The following is a 20,390-nucleotide window of genomic DNA, read 5'->3' on the forward strand; positions in this document are numbered from 1 at the left end:
GTGGTTATTTTTCTTATGGTTGTGTCAGGAGGTGAAGCAAGCCTACCTGTACCTCCATCTTGGCCAGAAGTCTCAGGTTGTTAGGATATTTAAATCCTTGTCTTCTGTATTGATAAGCATTTCTAAAAATAAATTTATTCCCCTATTTCTGGTATAGCAAGGGAGACACCTTACAAATGGAGATTTTCCTTGCAAAGTAAATGTCTTTTACAAAGGGTAACTTCTACTTGAATTTCAGAGTGTCTCCTTTATATGCTGTTTCTTAAAGTTAGCCAGACTAAAATAATCTTTATGCCAAAGAGACACATTATGGGGTGACAAAAATCTGTTCCCCCTACAACTTCTAGGCTGCAAACCTATACAGCCTATTACTGCACTGAATACTGTAGGTAGTTGTAACACAATGGTAATTATGTAATGCATTACACTAGAATGTTAAGACAGCTAGAAATCACTTGGCAATCGGCATTCTTCAGCTCCATTTTAATCTTATGGGACCACTGTTGCAAATGTGGTTTGTGTTTGGCTGAAAGGTTGTTATGCAGGGTATGATTGTGTATCACCTTGGATTTTGTATTATTCAGATTTTCCCTAAAGAGGTTATAGTCTTTCAGTTTAGAACTATATACAATGCATTATTTGATTCACAATGTTGATGTACAGAACACCCAAACCTATAGAGACATTTTATAAGAGTTTATTTGAGCCAAACTGACCACATGCCAGAAGCAAATCTCAAATGCTTCAAAGAAAAATGCTTCTCAGAATAACAGTTTACAGTTTCTTTTTATACATTTGTAATCGGTGGGAGTGGGGTATAAGGAAGATTACATGAATTACAAGATTACATGGGATTGGACTGATTGCAGGGTAGTTAACAAGATTGTGTGCTCCCTTGAGGGTGGTCTGAAAAAGGCATCCCAAAGGCCTATTAACCTAGGTATACAAAAACAATGGAGAGAGGAGCGACAAGACAGTAATAACCAAGTGTTGGAGAGGTTGTGGAGAAAAAGTAGCCCTCATTCACGGCTGATGGGAATGTAAACTGATACAGCTGAAACCAGAAAAATCAGTGGTTCCTGCTGCCTGTCACTGCCAGAACCAATAAGCAGAGACAGGGATTGACTCTTTATGGGCGCTTTATTCAGATGGCCCACAGTCGGAGAAGATGGCGGGTTATGTAACCTAACTGACTGTTTTACATTGCATTTCAAACCGACTCTTTTAAAGAGAAGAAAAGTGTAGGTAAGGGGTTTGGAATTCAGGGAAAAGGTTAATCAGATAAAAAGCTGCAGCATTCTTTCATCTGCTGACTGGTGATTCTTTATCTGTGCCCCGGGCAATTGGCATCTCACCCTGGAGTACAATGGCTCAGATACCATTTTGATTGCTTGCTGTCCTCCTGAGGCACAAAGGTGGAACTGCTTATGGTTTCCTGGAGTCAGGGTGGGTCATACCTTCAGTTCCTGAAACAATAGCTTTTTACATGCATTAATTACTAAGCTTATTGATATTACCTAAAACTAAAATTTTCCAATTCTTAGTCCCGCTGTCACAGCCAGTATGGAACACAGTATGGCGGTTCCTCAAAAATGAATAGAGTTACCATAGGACCCCCTCTTAATAAAACAGCAAGACTACTCAGGACCATAGCAACCCCTCTTCTGGATACCTGCTCTCAAAATTTGAAAACATTTGCAAAGATATGTGCACTCCCCTGTTCATTGCAGTATTATTCACAGTGGCCAAGACAAGAGAGGAATTCAAGAGGGGATGAGATAAAGAAGATATGGTACATATATACAATGGAATCCTACTCAGCTATAAGAGAAGATGAAACACTGCCATTTACAACAACATAGAGGGACCTTGAGAATATCGTGCTAAGCAAAATAAATCAATCAGAAAAAGCTAAGAACCATATGGTCTGACTTGTATGTGGAATATAAAACTGAAACTCATAAACACAAACAACATTATGGTGCTTACCAGAATGAAGTGGGGTCGGGGGGGAGGAAAAGGTAAAGGTCCAATTATGTAGTGACAGATGGTCTGACTGTGGGTGCTGGGCACACAATGCAATACACAGATCACGTATCAGAAATGTACACTTGAAACCTATATGATCTTATTAAACATTGTCACACCAATACATTTAAATTAAAAAAAATGTAAAAAGTAAAATATTTACAGTGGTTTAAAAAATGGAAGGGCTTGCTTAAGGCAAAGATAACCTTTTACTAGGGAAGTTATAGGTCTGAGGCATGACTAACTCCATGACCTTCCCAGGTAGGAATTTATGATCAGATCACCCTGTGAGGTTACTTTCTGTTAGATTTATTCCAGAGCCCCTTTTTAGCCACAGCTTTAGTGTGAGTAGTCTTGCTGTTTTATTTAATGTGTATTCAAAATTATAGTTGTTACAATTCTTTAGACATTTAATTATTTTGATCTTAGTTCACGATTTTTTGTGATTGATGCCTCAAGTATTTTGTTACCTGAAGTCCAACAGTTTTCTACATTGGTTTTATGCATTTATTCATCATTAGAAAGATAGTAGTAAAAATGAAAAATTCAATATATGAGCATTGTAAGACTGAGTTTGTGCATTCATTAGCTGAATGACCCTGGACAAGTTGCTTAAACTCTGTATACATGTGTTTCCCATGCAGTCCCAGTATTTTACCTCCATTCCGGAGCCAAGGGGTGGGAGACGCAGAGAGAGGGAGAAAAAGCAGAAGGGGGGCTGGCTCCGCCTTCCTGGAATCACAGTTCCACTGAACAGAGGAGGTTCCCCTCCCTCTCAGGTGTGGTTTCCATTGCTGCTGCCAGCACCACTGCCATCACAGGATTTGGGGCGGCTAGAATGTGAGAGAAGAAAAATAGAGATGAATAAAAGGGAGGAGGATTCCTGTATTCTTTCTGGGGATAAGGATTTCTCTTATCTGGTCTTTGAGCCAGAACTCCAGTGCTTTTCCCAGAGTTCTCTCTGTGCCACAACAGGAGATAGCAAGGGATGGGAGGGGAGGGGGAGGTAAACTTGCTGCTGGTTCAGAAATATCTTGAATTCTGGTGTTATACTGTGATTCATCTTCTACTCTTTATAGAAACCTCGAATAGGTGCTCCTTGCATTCTGTCCAGGTTTTATTGTTTCATTCAGTAGGTGAGACGGTAAAGCGTACCTACTCCATCTTACCCAGAACCAGACCCTGAATTTCCTTTTAAAAGAGAGCACTTGTAATATTGTTACCATCCCTTCTGCTTTTCTAACCTAAGGCTATTCCCATACTAAGATACAATTTGAATCATATTACCATCTTGCCAAAAAAAAAAAAGAAAGAAAGAAAAGTTTTATTAGCTCTCCATTGCTTCTAAGATTAAGTGCAGACTCATTTTAGCATTCAAACTCCTCCACTGCATATACCTCACATTCCAGCCAAATAGTAATAACACTTGCTGATATGTAGTTATCTTGTTCTACGCCTCTCACTTTTGTTGAATTCCCTCTGCCTAAAATCGTTTCCTAAACTTCCCATTTCTGCCTCCTCAAATGCTACACATCTTTTAAAGCTCAGATGCATCGTCTTCTTAAATTTTGTTTAAGTTTTCTGCCCTGCTCATGTGTTCCCCATAAAAGGATTATGTGAACTCTTCGGTCTTGGAATAAGTGGTATTTTTATTTATGCTTTTTTTTATATGCATGTGTGTGTACATATATACATATACACATGTTGTCTTAGGATTGTTTTTATGTTTACAGATACAGTAACTGTTTCTAGCACAGGCAACAGCCTCAGATCCATTAGATTCAGATAACCTTCAGTGCCTACCACATACTCTTCTATAATAACTCTTTGAGACACTTATTATACATCTCATTCACTTGAGGACACAGGGTAAGTAAAGTAACATTATCTTATCTTTCTACAATGGCGGTGAGTTTCTTGAGTGTAGGAATTTCAATATTCAATTTTCTACCATCTAATACCTATCATTTAGAAGCTACCAGTAAACAGAGCAAAAGCCGTAACATTTTTCTTCTTCCTACAGTACCTTGGCCATGTAGAAGTTGATGAATCAAGAGGAATGCACGTCTGTGAAGATGCTGTAAAAAGATTGAAAGCTGTATGTATTTCATGGTTGCCAATGTTGGTCTATATGCTATAAATATTTTCTTAAAAGATGTTGCTCAGTAAATTTCAGTGATGCACAATCCAGTAAGAACAGTGTTTCTCTTAAGGCAAAAGATGTGAGTTCACTAATAAAGAGCATCTCATGTTGTCCATCCAAAGGTGTAATAATAAAGAACAATTTGTTCAGTTTAGATGAGACATTTTCCAGAAGATATTTTTGATTAAGAATCCATATTCAACAATGAAATGAAAAATATTTTAAAGCCAGGATAAAACTGTTACAGATAGTGTGTTAACCTAACTGTGATAACTGGGTTATAAATTATTGTTTTTAAATCTACTATAACAAACAGCTTTCAAGGAAAAAATAGATGACCAAGATATTTGTATTGATGGCTAGTGAGGTTTACATTTGGGGAGGACTTATTATCTTGACTTCTACTCCCAATTTCCTTCTCTACACCCCTCTAACATAAACAATATATTTCTCTGCCTCTTGCACAAACCTCAGCATACTTGAAATGGAAAATCCTTTTCTAAGATAAATAATGAGTACTTTGCCTTTATGCCATAGAACACATTCTAGGCACATGCCTGTGTATTTAATAAAAGGAGAGAATGGATTCAGAGCTCCTAAAGGTTCAGACAAAAGTGTTAATTTCACATTTTGGATAGATTTGAAAAATGTTTTGGAAACTCTGACAGCCCTCTTCACAACCTCCCTTCTCCCTGGTGTGTGGCCTCCCCCTGTCCCCACCCACCTTTGCTCTGAAAGCTTTAAGCATCACTTGTGCATGCCCGTGCCCCAGATAGCATTAAATACTTGTTGCTTTGGGTTTGCTGGTATGGTGGGCTGCCACAGGTTTGGCTACTAATGAGTGCTTTTTGTCTCAATTTACTTAATAATCAGAACTTTTCTGCTTCTTGGTGCATTCTGTATGACCTTTTTTCTATAATTCCTCAATGTAAAAGTTATAAAATCAAGAAAGCAACCACTCAGAGAAGTGGACTATATTTTGGAGGAAATGCCTGAGCCTATTACAGAAGGAAAAAAGAAGAGAAAAATAACTGATTATACTATGCAAAGAACTAGTGAAATAAAAACTAAACCAATATAGACATAAGTACACATATGTACACACACATGCCCTTTACTTTCGATTTTGGTTACTTAAATTCTTTAACGATTAAAGCCCTTCCTAGTCTGTCTTTGCTCTCCAAAGATCATCATGTTAAAGGCACTTATATCCATGTATTATGGTACATGGAACTATAATTTATAGACTTGCCATATCTACCTGAATATATTCCCCAGTTAAATATAGCTTCAGATATTATAGTTTGCCAAGAAATATAAATTCAATCTCCTCTTTAACAATTTTAAGTTCACTAGAAAAATCAGTTTGGCAAAGAATATTTTAAAAAGTAATGCAATGGTTTGCCCTATAGACATTTAAAGGGCATTTTAAACCCATAAACTAATGACTAAAAGCAACAGACAAATCAGTGAACAGGCTAGATAGGCCTGAAACTATAGTATTTAAAGTGTTAATAGCTTCTATAACTTACTATTAGAAGGTCACTATGGAATCAGCCTTTAGAAAGTCTTTTAACTCAGTATAGCTTCATGTTCACTCTCTGAATGACGAAAATCTAGGGATGGTTTAAATTTACCCAGAAGGTATGTATTAAGAAATGATATTTAGTTGTTTAATGAGCAGTTAACCCTCCTAACTGTCTAGTTATATTTTAAACCTACTTTTAAATAGAAACATCTGTTTATTATATAGGTAGTAAATGTTCATTGTATAAAATCCAAATGAACAAAAACCATACATAAAATCTCTTGCAATCCTAGAGATAGCCATTATATACCGAGTTTTAAAACTAATTTTTTAGTTAAGTGAATGTTTTTGTTTTATTTTACCTTTTTATGTTTTTGGCCAAGAAGATTATAAGCTGTAAGCATGATTATTTGAATACAGGACTATTTAAATAATAAAATTTAATGAGTTTTTATTTTCAACAGAAATAGAAACCAAATTGCCACTTGGTTTAAAACAGTGACTGGCACCTGGTAGCCACTCAAAAAATATTTCTGGAATGAATGTACAGGAAACAATTCAGTCCTGAACATGTAGTCAAATTGAATCTCATAATAATCACCATAAGTGTAATTATATTTCATATTTTAAAGTTTATGAAACCCTTTTGCATACCTCTAAAAGATCCTTATTTCCCTGTGGTATTTTATGGCTAAAATGAAGTTTTATATATGTTGATTGCTTTTATATATATACTTAAACTTTTGAACTTTGAGGGGAAATTGACCATTTCTAAAATTTTCATTCAAGAAGTTCTTTAAAATTTTTCAGACCAGTCCTACCCAGGAGATTTGGAGTGAATGTTGTTTATAATTTTACATAGGGAGACATGTATTTTTAAAAATAAGACTGAATTTTTAGGTAATTGATGTCAGTTTTCTGCTTATTACACGCAAACTTTCCCCTTGTATAATGCTGTCCTGAGATGGTTGCAGAAAGTTAGAAGTCTTCAGCTTGTTGTTCTTCTCAGATCATATTAGTCAACAAAAATTCCTGACTTTTGTCTTCATATACTTACTATGCAGAAATTTCTCATCGCCTCCCCCCTTACCAAACATTGATCCTAACAGACATCTATAATCTATAACATCTATGATTAGAGATACCAGGTGTTTATATTTTGCCAACAGCTATGGCTCTGGAGGTGTTTTTGTTTATTTTTCCATAAAAGATCATAAAGCTTCCTCTTAAGAGTTTCAAATAAATGCAAGCAAATGTAAAAATGTACAACCTCCATATAAAAGGAAAATAGCATATCTGTGGAACTAGTTTGAATGCCAGAGTTTTAAAATTTGAGGAATTATATAGCTCATGTGTATCAGTTAAGTAGCAAAGCAAACATCCTAAACCTATCGCTTAAATGATCTTTAAACTAAAAATCTAAATTTGTGGGAAATTGAGGAAGTAGGGTTGTTTGCAAGATAACTTTCTTTTACCTTGAAGTAGTTCCTTAAAATTTAGGATTGTTTTAACTTAAGTTAGAAGTTATCTGCAAACAATACTTTCAAATGAAAAGATACTGTAACTAAACAAGATAGTGTTTTAAACATATGCTTCTCAGAGCCTTAATATGTTTAAATTGTTTTTTACTTTGTATACATAAAGTTAGTTATAGCTATTTTTCACTCATTAATTTTGTGCCATAATTTCACAAATTAACCACTTAGGGATTTAGATTGTATGAGATATTGTCTATGGACAATCTATTGTTCATTTTCAGTGTCCTTACATCATAGTCAAGCGCCGGGTGAGGAATAATGTCATTTATCAATTTCTGTAAAAAGTGTATCGGGCCTTTGGTTATATTACTTGACACTGATCCAACATGCCCTTCCTTTTAAAAGGTCTTTTCTTCCCATTGTCTCTGTAAATGTCTCTCCCTGTCTTGGTTTTAGACTAGTTTCATTATACTACCAGTTTCTAATATGTTGGGTTTTTTATTCACTATTTGATATATTTTTTTCTAATATATGTTTTTGTTTTAGCAGGTAAAAGAATCATAACTTAATTGTTTTTTAAAAACAATATTCTCTAATAACTATCTTTTTATGCATTTTGCACGTCAACCTTTTTCATTAACATCTGAGATCTTCTATAAAAAGAGGCAAACTCCATGTTTAACCAGCGCTTTTCTGGGAGCTAAATTAAATATTAATGGATCTCTTTCCCTCACCTCACTATCCCTTAAGAATGGTGGCTCTTTTAACTTTGGCTGCATCCTTAAAAGCTGATGGTTGCTCAGTCTAACAAAACTAGGGTCACCAAACTTGGCAGCAGAAATAAAATTAGTCTTATTGTAATAACTGCCCCAATTACTTTATTATTTTTCCAGCTTAAGTTCAGAACATTTTGTGGAAATATTCGATAGTGTTTGCATTTTCAAAACTTAGGGAGCAAGCAAACTAGTCAGTGTCTGAATGACTATAAATTGTCTGCGAGTCAAATTTCAGTACAGTTGTCTTTTTCTAGACATTTGTCCATCATTAAAAACTGATTATAAGAAGTAAAGGCTTAAAGTATAGTTTAACCAAAACTAGGAAATGTAAAGTTAATCTCGCTTGGATGAATTAGAACCCATCTTCTTTGCATAAATTCTTCAAATTTTAAGTGGTGGCCAGTTTTTAAAGTTTGTATGTGCTTAAAAGTTGGTAATGGGGCCATAGGTAGCCATGTTTCTCTCATGTATATAGTTTTGGAATTCTATATTTACCGCTGTCCATGCAAGTTTCTTTATTCTAAAACAGTAATATTTAAAAGAAAACACAACCCTACTCCTTACATTTCAGTTGTGGTCCACAGATGTGGTTATGTTCTCATTATTTATTTTCTCTGCTCCAGTGAGACCGTTAGCCTTGTGTTCTTTATAGTTGATTTATTTTGTGTTTGGAATAGAATTAATTAATCTATTTATTTATTTATATTTTTCCCCATTACCATTTATCCTCTTTAAACCCTCACCCACCTCCCTCTACCCCCTCTTCCCACTGCTGGAATAGAACATATTTATTATTTCCCCATGATTGTCATGGGATTGATCAGCACATATGCAAACTAATCCTAGTGCATAAGTAAAGATTGTCTAAGTGACATATTGAACTCAGTAAGAAAAAGTCTGACAAGGACCCTTGCTGCACACTCTTTATTTAATTTTATGTGTTGCTATGTGATTATGTGGTCATTTGAATGTAAACTGGTTTTTTAATTGATGACTTCCACATAGTTGACCACTGTTCAATTGAAATATTTATATGGAGCTAATATTCTATTTACTACTCACTATTATGAAATTTAAAATGCAAATCTCACAAAACTAGTATGTCCTAATCTTTTTCTCTGCTACCAAATTTGGATAATCTCTGTTTTAAAAGTAAATAGAGAACACTGAACTAACTAGTCGCTCTGCATGGATACAGGCTCTGATTTCTCCTCATTCTTTCCATGGATTCTTAGGCCATACAGTATGTTTCCCTGCATTTTCATGTCACTCCTTGTCTGGATAACTCTTTAAAACTCACTCCCTCCCCTTCTCCTACTTTGCCCTTCACCCGACTTCCTTATGTGCTTATTGGTGTGAAACCCTGAGACATTTAGCCCATACAATAATAGTGCTCGACTTGTCCCCCTGTTCCTCCAGGAAAGGAAGTTCTTCAAAGGCTTCTTTGGAAAAGTAAGTTTGATGCCACATTTGGTGCTTGCTTTATAAGGAGTTACACCCCTAGTATAGCACTGACTTTTTTTTTTTTTTTTAAAGAAATACAGCTTTGGTATCTTTATAATACAGGAATTGACTTGACTATATATGCAAATTAATGAATTGGAAAGTTGCTATCTATGATATTACCTGTGTCTATTGATAATAAATCTGATGATTCTAGAAAAGTCCAATAAATAAAGTAGGTTAAAAAAGGATTGTCTTTTTTTAGAGAAGGCGGAGACAAATGTATTTGGAAAAATAAATTATTTTTTTAAAAAATGACTAGGTGTTTAATTTGATCTTGCCAAACTGTTCATATAAGTATATTAGCTGAATTTTTAACAACTGGATTTTACTTAGTATTCGATATTGACAGAGAAATGGGAAGAAATAATTAAATTCAAGTCAAAAGTTAAATGTACCCCAAATTTTATACTCAATGCTTTTTTTTAATCTAAGTTAAATTTCAGGTGAAGTAAGTGAAAGTACATAAACTTAATCTTTGAGGAGCCTGTGATTTTTTAACTTGTGCTGCTTACTAATCTAAGAAAAACTGTCTCGATTAGTTTACTGACTGCCATATCTGGAGTGTTCTATAGATGCTTTTCAAATAATGATTGTTTAATGTTCATATTTCCTTCGAATTAATATATGTACAAGTAGGTAAATGTATTTGTAACATTTTTGTGTCCTTATTTAGTTTTGAGTGTTACAAAATAATACAGACTGAGAAAGCATAAGAAAAAACTACTGTCATTGGATAACTGAGTGTAAATTACTAAAAGTTTATGTGAATATAAAAATCCCATCACAATTTTTTTTTTTTACTGGGTGGTTTTATTATTTTGGAAATTTGTTTTATTAAAAAAAAAAGTTTCCATTTCTTAAGTAAATATTTTAGTAATAGTCAATTTTGACATGTTGCTGTTTAGGGCACCTTTATATTAATTAATGTAAATAAATTTGAAGGATTTTTAGATTGAATGGTTTAATTTAGTTACCGCTGTCAATCTGAAGTTAAAAAAATCATATAACTGACCCACCCATGTCACCTAATTTTTTAATAGACATTTTGAGTCTGAGTCAAATTAACAGGTTCATATAGTATGGGGGATCATATCTAGAAAGAATTCTATAACCATTTGCATTATTATTAATTGGTACTTAATTGTTAAGGAAATGTTTTTTGTGGAGTGCTTATTCTTTTCCAAAGAGAATTTCTCAAAACAGTTCCGCATCACCACAATTATTATACAATTTTTATTTTCTAGGAGGTTAGTTTTTAATAGGTCTACTATAGTAAAACAGCCTTGTCTGTGAAGGCAGGTTGTAGAAATTGACTCGATACATAGACATGTTAAAAGTATATTTTTTTTGAAGGTTATAATATGGCGTTGAGGAACAAAGGTAGATCTCGCTTCAAAATCAGTCCCAAGGGCCAGTTTTCATTGCTGTACACAGTGGGGTCATGGTGCACGTACGGTATAGCTCAACTGGGTTACCCTGTGCTTCATAGCTGTTTCACTGCATTTTGCTACATGGTAAATTTTTATGGCATGAAAAAGGAAATTATGAATCATCTCACTTCATCTTTACAAAAACCTTGAAATTATTATTCTCCCTATTTTGCAAGGAAACTGAAGTTTTATAGAGGCTAAGTGACCCACCTAAATTCACAGATATAATAAGTGCTAGAAGCTAAGATTTGAACCCAGATAACCTGGCTCTGGAGCCCACACTCTTCATCACTATGCTGTACAATCACTTTTTTCATATTATTTACAAGTGAACTTTGAAAGATTTAACCCGAAAGGATGCTAATAAATAAAGAGCTTCCTGGAAACTTACTTTTACTCTCTATATTCTTTAGAGGTAGTACTTAACTTTGGATTTATCTCTAGTTAATTTACTTTTTTATTAGTTAAAGCTTTAAAGAGTCTTTTAGTGGTTCAAACTAACATTTTACTTATTTGGAGATATTTAAATCATACTAGTGAGTTTGATGCCCACAGGATTTTCTTAAAAGATGCTAAGTAATCGCATACTGGCATCCATAACATGTGACTATCAGAATTTTTTCTTATGTTATTGCAGGGGGAATTCTTTTTATGGCAGGGTGATTTTATTCTAATATACAATTTAAAAAATTACTGTAAGTCATTCAGAGAGTTTGGAAAACTGAGGAGAGGAAAGCATCACTCATAATCTTAACCAGAACCATGCTTTTAAATGCAAAACTTTACTTTGGAGCCTTTTAAATCTTTCAAATGAACTTGAAAGATTTTGCCATCATTCAACTCAGGTCCACGCTGTTCTGCAAGAAATAGGCTGGTGGAAGAGACATGGTTGTTGAGTTTGCTAGGTCAGTTGTGGTTTGATGAAAGCTGAAAATGAACAGTATGTGATAGGGAGTTTTTATGCCATACAGTTCCTCATAAATTTTGATGCTTTCTTAGCCTTCACATCATTTATGACTTAATGGTCCAGCATAATGAGAGCAGCAGATATTAAGAAGTGTTTCCATCAAAGTGGTGGGTGGGGCGGGGGGAAGGCAGAGACAAATGTATTTAAAGAGAACAAAAAGAAAAGAAAAGAAAAGAAAAAACTTTCCATCAAACACACCTACATGAAAGTAGGTAGCTAGAATTATTAGCTCTGATTCTGAATGTGTTAAGTCATGGCCTTAAGCCAGGAAGACTGCTGCTGCTTTTCCCTAAGTTGCATCCTGGACCTGACTCCACAGTCACTTCCTCTTCCTGTATCACCTGCTGATGGAGGCTGTGCCCCCTGAAACTTTAGCCAAAGGGAACAGATACCTGGCTTTGTTACTGGCCTCTAGGGTTAACCCATTGTAAGCTTATATACATCTTAAGGAGAAGGGAAAAAACTGAGAACCTGAAATAACTTTTTCCAGAGTAGCACATTAAATTGCTCATTATTTTAGGGAAGTCAAGAATGTAGCCAACTTTTTAGGAAGTTGTTATATGTGTCTTCATTTGTGTTTTTGGCCATACTAGGCCAGTACTTTATTACAAAGTAATTATAGGACATTTAACAGTTGAAAAGGATTTTATAATTTTATGTGAGGAACCCCATGAGCTAAGTAATCTATTTTCTCATTTTTATGATGAACTGACTGAACACGGAGCTATAAAATGCTTAGACCTCCCTATTAGGTCTCTTTTTAAAGCTGTTGTATTAGAAAAGTGCAGTTTATTGTACCTCCTATGAGTCTTTCTCCTGTGTCTCCCTGACTATTCACACAAAACATTTTGCTTCTGGTCACCAAATATGTGGAGATTTTTTCCACACCATGCAATTCTCTGCTACACCAGATGGGCGTCCTACAATTTAACTCGATTCTGGCAGTATCTTCCTGGAGAGAGTGTCACATCCCACAGGATAAGGCTCAGTCCCATAACACTGCTCCCACCTTATTTCAGACGCCAGTTGAAATTGTAGATCCTCAGGTTACTCACAGCTGCTGTCCAGTTTGGCTACAAATTGAAGGTTCCCATGATCTCTTTCTTGAATTTGGTTAACTTGCCAGAGCAGCTCACAGAACTCAGGAAAAGGCACTAGTTCACCAAAGGATATGACAAAGGATACAGATGAACAGCCAGATGAGGAGATACACAGGGCGAGGTCTGGAGGGCCCCAGCTCAAGGGCCGCTGTCCCTGAGGAGTTGGTGAGCGTCACCCTCCCAATGTGGATGTATTTGCCAACCGGAAAGCTCTCTGAACCTCTTAATGTTGGGATTTTATGGAAGCTTTCTCACATAGTCATGATGATTATTCCATTTTTAGCTCCTTTTCCCTCTCTGGAGAATGAGGGCGGGGCTGAAAATTCCAAGCTTCTAATCACGGCTGGGTCTTTCTGGTGACCAGCCCTCCTTATCCAGGAGCCCACTCAGAGTCACCTCATAGAACAAAAGATGCTTCTAGTGCTCTTACCACTTAGAAAATTATAACGGTTCCAGAAGCTCTATGCCAAGAACTGGGGACCAAGGCCAAAATATATTTTCTATTATCTTACAGGCATTTATTTGTATTTATAGAGAGCTGTACAGTTTATGATATACTTTGACCTACTTTCTGACTTGCTACTCCCAACACCTCAGTGAATTAGACAGGATTGTTCATGGAACTACATTTCACAAATGAATGAATTAGCTGAAAGAGGTCGCCTAGCTAGTAGTAAATGGCAGTGCCTACCCTGAAGCCAAGGTTTTCTGAAACATAGTGTGGAGTTCTTTCACCTACCCCATATTAATGGTCTCCCATTCAAAAGTATTGGCCTCTGCTTTCGTCATGTAATCCTTAATTATCATGAAGGAAGAGCCTAATGCAGAGGACATGAGACTGTTCAAGAGCCTGAACGCTTCCCACAAACATGTGTTGTATGGCCTGTGCGGAGTTTATAACTTTGAATTAGTTGCCAGTATTCCAAACGTTGAAATCTTGTACATAAAAACTAGGATATCTGTCTTAAGAACGAAAAGATCTGGCAAAACAGCATGCTTTCTATTTGAAAGTGGAGGCTTGAGCTGAGTAACTAGTGACTGTACCCTTTGGTTGCCACAATCCCTACAAATGCCTACTGTCCCTACAGCTCGCCGGCCTTACTCATTTTGTTACCTGCTTCTAACTCTGAGGCATTTGAGTTTGTGAACTTCCCCAGGGCTATATGTCACTTCACTTTAGGAAGGAGTGGGTAACTACCTCAAACTGTGTAAAAATCACCCAAAATAATCTCTCTGTTGTAGCAAATCCCATAATGTACAGCAAATATATTTTTCAAGTTTTTACGCTTTTACAGTTGTTAAAATCCATCATTAGAAATGGTTATGGTTTAGAGAATGCATGGTTATATTGTCTTCACCTACTTCTCGAGAATAAAACATTTCATGATATTTATGACCCTTTTAAATCAGCATACTCTCATCTACATTCTATTTTAGACTTCCCATGTTTTCTTCTCTGAAAAATCATGCTTAGTGCTTATTTTCATTCTGAATCCTGTTCTTAAAAAGTATTAGAATATCTGCTGCTGCTTTCCATTTTCTTCTTCACCTTTTTAAAATTCCTGTGCCCTTCTTTAAATTTTATTTTCCTCGCATTTTATTGATCCATCTTTTAGGATTTAGTTTATTTTTCTTTTTGAAGTGCATTATAACAAATTTCTGAAGAAAAGCAAAAAGTCTCAAAAGAATCAGAAGGTTCCCATATATCCTTGGTTTCATTGTTTCCTGTGATAGAACCAACTAGTATGTCACATGCCTTGGTCATGGACCTTTTCTAGATTAAAAAAATTCAATAACCATTAGGGTTTTTTAAAAAAATTTGTATTCATGAAGACCCAGTGGTTCTCAAGCTTCAAGTCACCGTTGGTGTCTAAAACATGGTAGGGGCTGTGCTAGTCTGTCTAGATACAAAGATAAGCAAGACAGTCTCTTTTTTTTTTTTAGCCCATTTGCTCTCTTTTTTTTAGATGACTATTTGACACCTCCTTTCATCTTAAACCTGCAGAATTTCTTACTCTGTCCTTTTTCAGGTGATGACTTTGCATCCTACTTCACTGAAAAAAATAGAATCAACCAGAAGGAAACTCACGTGCCACTACCACATCTACTCACCTACCTGCGTCCACGTCTGTTTTCCCTCCTATTCAAAGGGTGAACAGGCGGCTGGCTGCGGCCAGTCCCTCCAGTAGGTTCTCATTGTTCCAGCTCCCATTTAATCCAGTAATGCTACCCCCTCTCTCCACTGCAATCAGTTTTCTTTCTTTAATGGAAAACAAACTATCCTTTAAAAAAAAGGTTTCTTCTTAGTGCCTGTACTTCCTTTTCTCCCTTCCTTTGTTAAACTCATTTAATCAGGCTTTTGCCCTCACCACTCCACCAAAGCTGTTCTTGTCAAATTCTTTCTATTACTGTTCCAATGGCTGTGTCACCTTACTCAGCCGATCAGCAGCATTTGACATAGCCCATTCCGCCCCTTCCTCGAAACACTCTTTGGAGTTCAGGGATCATAATCTTGTCTTTTTTTTTTTTTTTTTTTTAAATAATACCGCCTCCTTTGCTGTTTGATTTCCTCCTTATTTTTTTCCCAACAGCCTTTAAAGGCCCTTCTCACTTAAGAAAATGCAGGAAATAGTATACGTCACTGTCCCAGATTAAAAGTTACTGTACTTTGAACAAAGCAGCCATTAGAGATCATGCCAGTCTCAAATCCTGTGGAAAGCTGCGTTTCTTTCCCTTCAATGCCTTGTCCTTTGAGGAATACTCGCCATATTTTGGAATTATAGGATAAAATCTGTTTATTACATGATTCTGCTCAGAAATTCAAATGTCAAATTATAAGACTTCAAGGCTTCTCTCCAGTTTAAAAAAAAATGAAGCCAAGTTTGCTATGAAAACAAAGAAGTCTCTCCATTTATTACAAGGCACACCATATCATGGTTGCCTTTTAATATATTATTACTCTATAATGACTGGGTTTTCTCGATGTATAGATGTGAACAGGAAGACTGGCTCATGATTCTTTACACATTGGGTACCCTTGAAGGACTCTTTGGTTTGTAGCAGAACTTTGTAAACCAGAAGGCAAATCACTGTTGCTCAGAAAGAGTGACATGCTCTGCCCCTGCTACCCAAGCTGTTGGCCGCTGTTGCTTTGTGATACCTCAGAGCTCCGCCAAATTACGCTTCCATGTGTCCTCATAGCATTTCTTTACATTGGCTTACACGAGAACATCTGCTTAGCCTTTTCTGCTCTTATCTGTCTTATGCCTAGCAGAATTGTCTTGCCTCCAAATATTCTGTTTATGTTGATTAATTGCATGCTCTTATCTCACTGGGATTTGGGGAATCATAAAAGTTAAGTGTTGGAAAGCACCTGAGATATAGGTCACAGTTTAAAAGAATGGAAGATAAGCACATTTGAAAACAGCAAAAATGGAAAAGAAAAATAATTCAAGGACATAATTTCAAACAGATTTAATATTTCAATATAATGAATTATCTTTTCAAAAAGATTTAATCAATGGTCACTTCCAAGGGATCACGATGATTTATATCAGGTTGGCATACTGTGGCACACTATTTGGTGAATAAAGTTGTATTGGAACAAAACCATGTTCATTTGTTTACACATTGTCTGTGGCTGCTTCTGTGTTGCAGTGGAAGAGTAAATAGTCATGATAGAGAACGTATGGCCTGTGAAGCCTTAAATATTTATATAGCCCTTCACATGAAAAGTTTGCCAATCTCTGATTTAAACAATTTAAAAATTTATTTCTCCAACCAGAAATCTGAAGTACTTTCCTAGATAACACCAGTATGTAAAATGAAACAGTGCCTGTAAGGATCCATCAGCCTGCTGAGAATATCACCAACTTGTGATCTTCATCCTTTTTTAATTTATTTTTTATAAAAATTGGTGTCTATTTAAAAAAATACTCTGGAGATAGATTGATAGATAGGTAATGACAGTTCATTATTGTAATTAGTTATTTCATTATCTTTTATTGTGAGTAGCTTTGAAACTTAGGGGAAGTGTTGTTACAGTTTATTGAACTTGTTTAAGGTACTCTTTTTGCAACCGTTGTGTTTCTTCACTGGTGTCTTCTCGTTAAGGTTATCTTTGCATTTCTTTTGCAGTACGTATAAGTTTCCTGATTTAGTAAGTTGTAATAGGTCCGCTGCCTGCTATCATTTTCTCCAGTGTCAGACTGCTTAATTTCTGTGTTGGTTTCTATCTACCCAAAATAAAAGGTATTTAAGGCAGATGTTAATTTTAAAATTCTAAGTTGGATATTTAAAGAGTTTAGTGGTTACTTGAAAGTTATAATTACACTTGTCATCTTTCACTCATAGGTTAGCTTGAGCCTTCTGCTCAGATTTCACCCGATTAAATTCAAAGTTACTGAAGTTCTCTCCATGTTAGACTCATTTTCTTTTCTCAAAGGATAAGCAAATTTCTCTTCGTTATAAAACTGTTTTTAGTACATTGACACTGGTCATTGTGACTTCTACCTATAACCTCAAAACCATTATTAAAATAGAAAGTGTTGGAAAGTAGTGATGAAATGACTCTTAATATTTTACATCTACATTACCCCACCACATCGTTATTCGTTTATGAAGTATTATGTAGTCTTTTGTAAGATTTTATTTATTTATTTCTAGAGAGAGAGGAAGGGAGGGAGAAAGAGAGGGAGAGAAACATCGGTCAATTGCCTCTCAAACCGGCGGCCTTTGGGTTAGCAGGATGACGCCCGACCAACCGAGCCACACGGGGCAGGGCTATAGTTTTTGTTTTTAAGAGGCGTTTGTGGCAAACTCACCCTCAAGTCGGCCTACATCCATTCGGACGCATACTTTTCACTTCTTTCACAGTGACACCCACACCCTGACCTCTTTCTTTTTCTCTACCTGAATTAAAAAAAAAAAAAAAAGAGGTGTTTATGTCACTAAGATGTATGTAAATTCTACATTCATACTTACTCTGGGTGATCTGTTCGTGTTTGTTTTGCTAGCTAACTTGCTCTTATCTCCTTGGGTATTAGTTTAAGTGGACAGTTTTAGGGCAAACAAAAACAAAGACTTTCATCTTCTCTCTGACTTTTTATCATTTTCTGAACATTTCTTAGGAACCTTACATTATCAGAATGAAAGACTCTAAAGTTCACAAATAATACAGAAGCATTACTACTACAGAACCTGTGAGGGGAAGGCTGGCTTTAATTTCAGCTACAGATGTCTTTGAGCCTTAATATCTCAGAGACTAGTGCAAGTAGCTGTAGCGTGGCAAACTGGAGTGACACCAAGTACCGGCACCCAGGTGTATGAACAAATACAAACAATTTGTTACCTGTTTTCTTCCCCTCTTTAGAGAGATCAGAGGTCATGAAATATGACAAACACGGTACCTCACTGGTAGGTTAGTACACCACCATTATAAAGACATAGCTAAGAAGAGATATTTCCATAACAGTATAATTGGACCATAAAATATTATATTTCCCTGTATGTCATAAGGAGGCTAAATGGGGAGCATTCCCATTTTTAAATGGCCTTTTATTTTTCTCACCTTCCGTCTCTCAGCCTTGAAGTACTTTTATCTGTTGGCTCAGATATTGAACACTTCAGGCTACAGTTGCTCAATAAGCAGATTAATAAAGCTTCTACTTTAAATCTTTTACACAGGATTTTCAGTGCCATTTGGCAGTCGCCTGTGTCACTGATCAGCTGTTTCCTATTCTTTCCTACAGTAGATATTTAGCACATTTATTCCTTCAACAAATATTTCTTAAACTCCTACCCTCTACTAGTCATTGTTCTAAGCTCCAAGGATATGGCAGTGAACAATAAAGATGGAAACAACCCTGCCCTGGGGGAGCTTATTTTCCAGCAAAATACTGAAATGCTATCCTTGTATAAGTATTGGTTGAATATGAGCAGTTACTGTTGTTGGTGGGAATCACAATTGTCCCAGTTTACCTAAAACAGCCCCAGTGTAACACCTGTTTCACTTTCAAAGGGATCCCAGTTTTAGATAGAAAAATTATATGACCACCCTAGCTCTAAACCTTTTACATATATTAATCCATTCAATCCTCATAATAATCCCATGATGCACATATGATTGATTATTAGCATCATTATGCAGGTATGGAAACTGAAGCTTAGAGAAGTTGAGTAATTTACGCTGGGTCATATAGTAAGTGGCAGAACCAGAATTCAAACCCAGACAGCAGCCTGGTTTCAGAGTTTGTGTTCCAGTCCATGTGCTACACTGTCCCTAGACTGCTATTGTAAGTCTTTCTGCCTAACTCTGCTTGTCTACCTTCCTCTCCCCAGCAAAGCAAAGCAGGTGATCTTATTTCATTCACAGATAAATTTGTGTCTCTCCAAAGTAAACGCCCTCAACTTGGCCCTCCCTCCTCTACAAAGGTCTTCATTTCTACTCAGCCTCACTTCACTCCTCCATTTCAAGGAAAGGGATATCTGTTTTCCGGTCTAAAACTTGTATTCCTGCCCCATCCTGTCCCACCTCCTGGATGACTTTCTTTTCTAAATTATTCTTCTCTTGCCCGGACCAGCTTGGCTCAGTGGGTTGGCATCATCCCAGAAAGCAAAAGGTCGCTGATTCAATTCCTGGTCAGGGCACGTGCCTAGGTTGCAGGCCAGGTCCCTAGTTGGGGGCATGTGAGAGGCAACCAACCCTCTTCTTCTTCCTCCCTTCCCCTCTCTGAAAATAAATATTTTTTTTTTAAATTCTTCTTTTTCTTCTGGGACTTCAGTCTCCATCTCTCTACCAGCTTTTCCCAGTCAGCATATAAGCATGATCTGTTGTTGTCGAAAGATATCTTTCAAGAAGCTTTACTGTTTTGTTGGGAGACATTTCTTAAAGTTTAATAATATGATGATAAATGACTGTCAATTATTTATTACCCTGTTAAATTCCAGGTACTGTATATATCTCTGATCCTTTTTACCAGCTCTGCAAATACTTTACAGATGAAGAAATGGAAGCTCAGAGGACTACATAATTTGCTTAGCTTATGAATAGTGGCACTGAACTCAGACTCATATTTTCCTTACTCCAAAGTTTCTTTTATTGCTGATACATCATGCTAATGTATCACAATTCTTAAAGACTTCCTTTGATCTTCTGCCTGTCCCCCATTGCCCTATAGCTGTCCTTTATGTAGAAAAGCTATTTTAAAGGACATATTTAATACTCATAGACTCTTTTTTCCTTTCATTTACTTCTCAACCCACCCTAATCTGACTTCCACTTCTATATTAATCAAGACCCTCCAGAGAAAGAGAACCACCATCTGTTTCACTCATATATATTTAGATTTAGATTATCTATATCTAGTTATACATATATTTAGAGAGGGGGTGTTGATTTTAAGAATTGGCTCATGCGAGCTCTAGGACAACTTC

The 20,390-nt window shown here is 36.1% G+C and overlaps 1 protein-coding gene across 6 annotated transcripts in view; it reads left to right on the forward strand.

The window, feature by feature from the left end:
• The window catches only part of NUMB (NUMB endocytic adaptor protein), a 129,510-nt gene that overhangs the window by 89,981 nt on the left and 19,139 nt on the right, over positions 1–20,390 (forward strand). For 4 of the 6 annotated variants that reach the window (XM_054567317.1, XM_054567316.1, XM_054567320.1 and 1 more), the window contains 2 exons: positions 4,052–4,126; positions 9,373–9,405. In XM_054567317.1, the coding sequence (XP_054423292.1) occupies positions 4,052–4,126; positions 9,373–9,405 (108 nt within the window). The remainder of the gene's footprint in view (positions 1–4,051; positions 4,127–9,372; positions 9,406–20,390) is intronic. The other 2 variants (XM_054567319.1, XM_054567321.1) reach the window with 1 other exon arrangement.

The sequence above is a fragment of the Pteronotus mesoamericanus genome, unplaced genomic scaffold (genome assembly GCF_021234165.1).
Source record: "Pteronotus mesoamericanus isolate MK-2021 breed Mesoamerican mustached bat unplaced genomic scaffold, CSHL_Meso_final contig_182, whole genome shotgun sequence".
NCBI classification, from domain to species: Eukaryota; Metazoa; Chordata; class Mammalia; order Chiroptera; family Mormoopidae; genus Pteronotus; species Pteronotus mesoamericanus.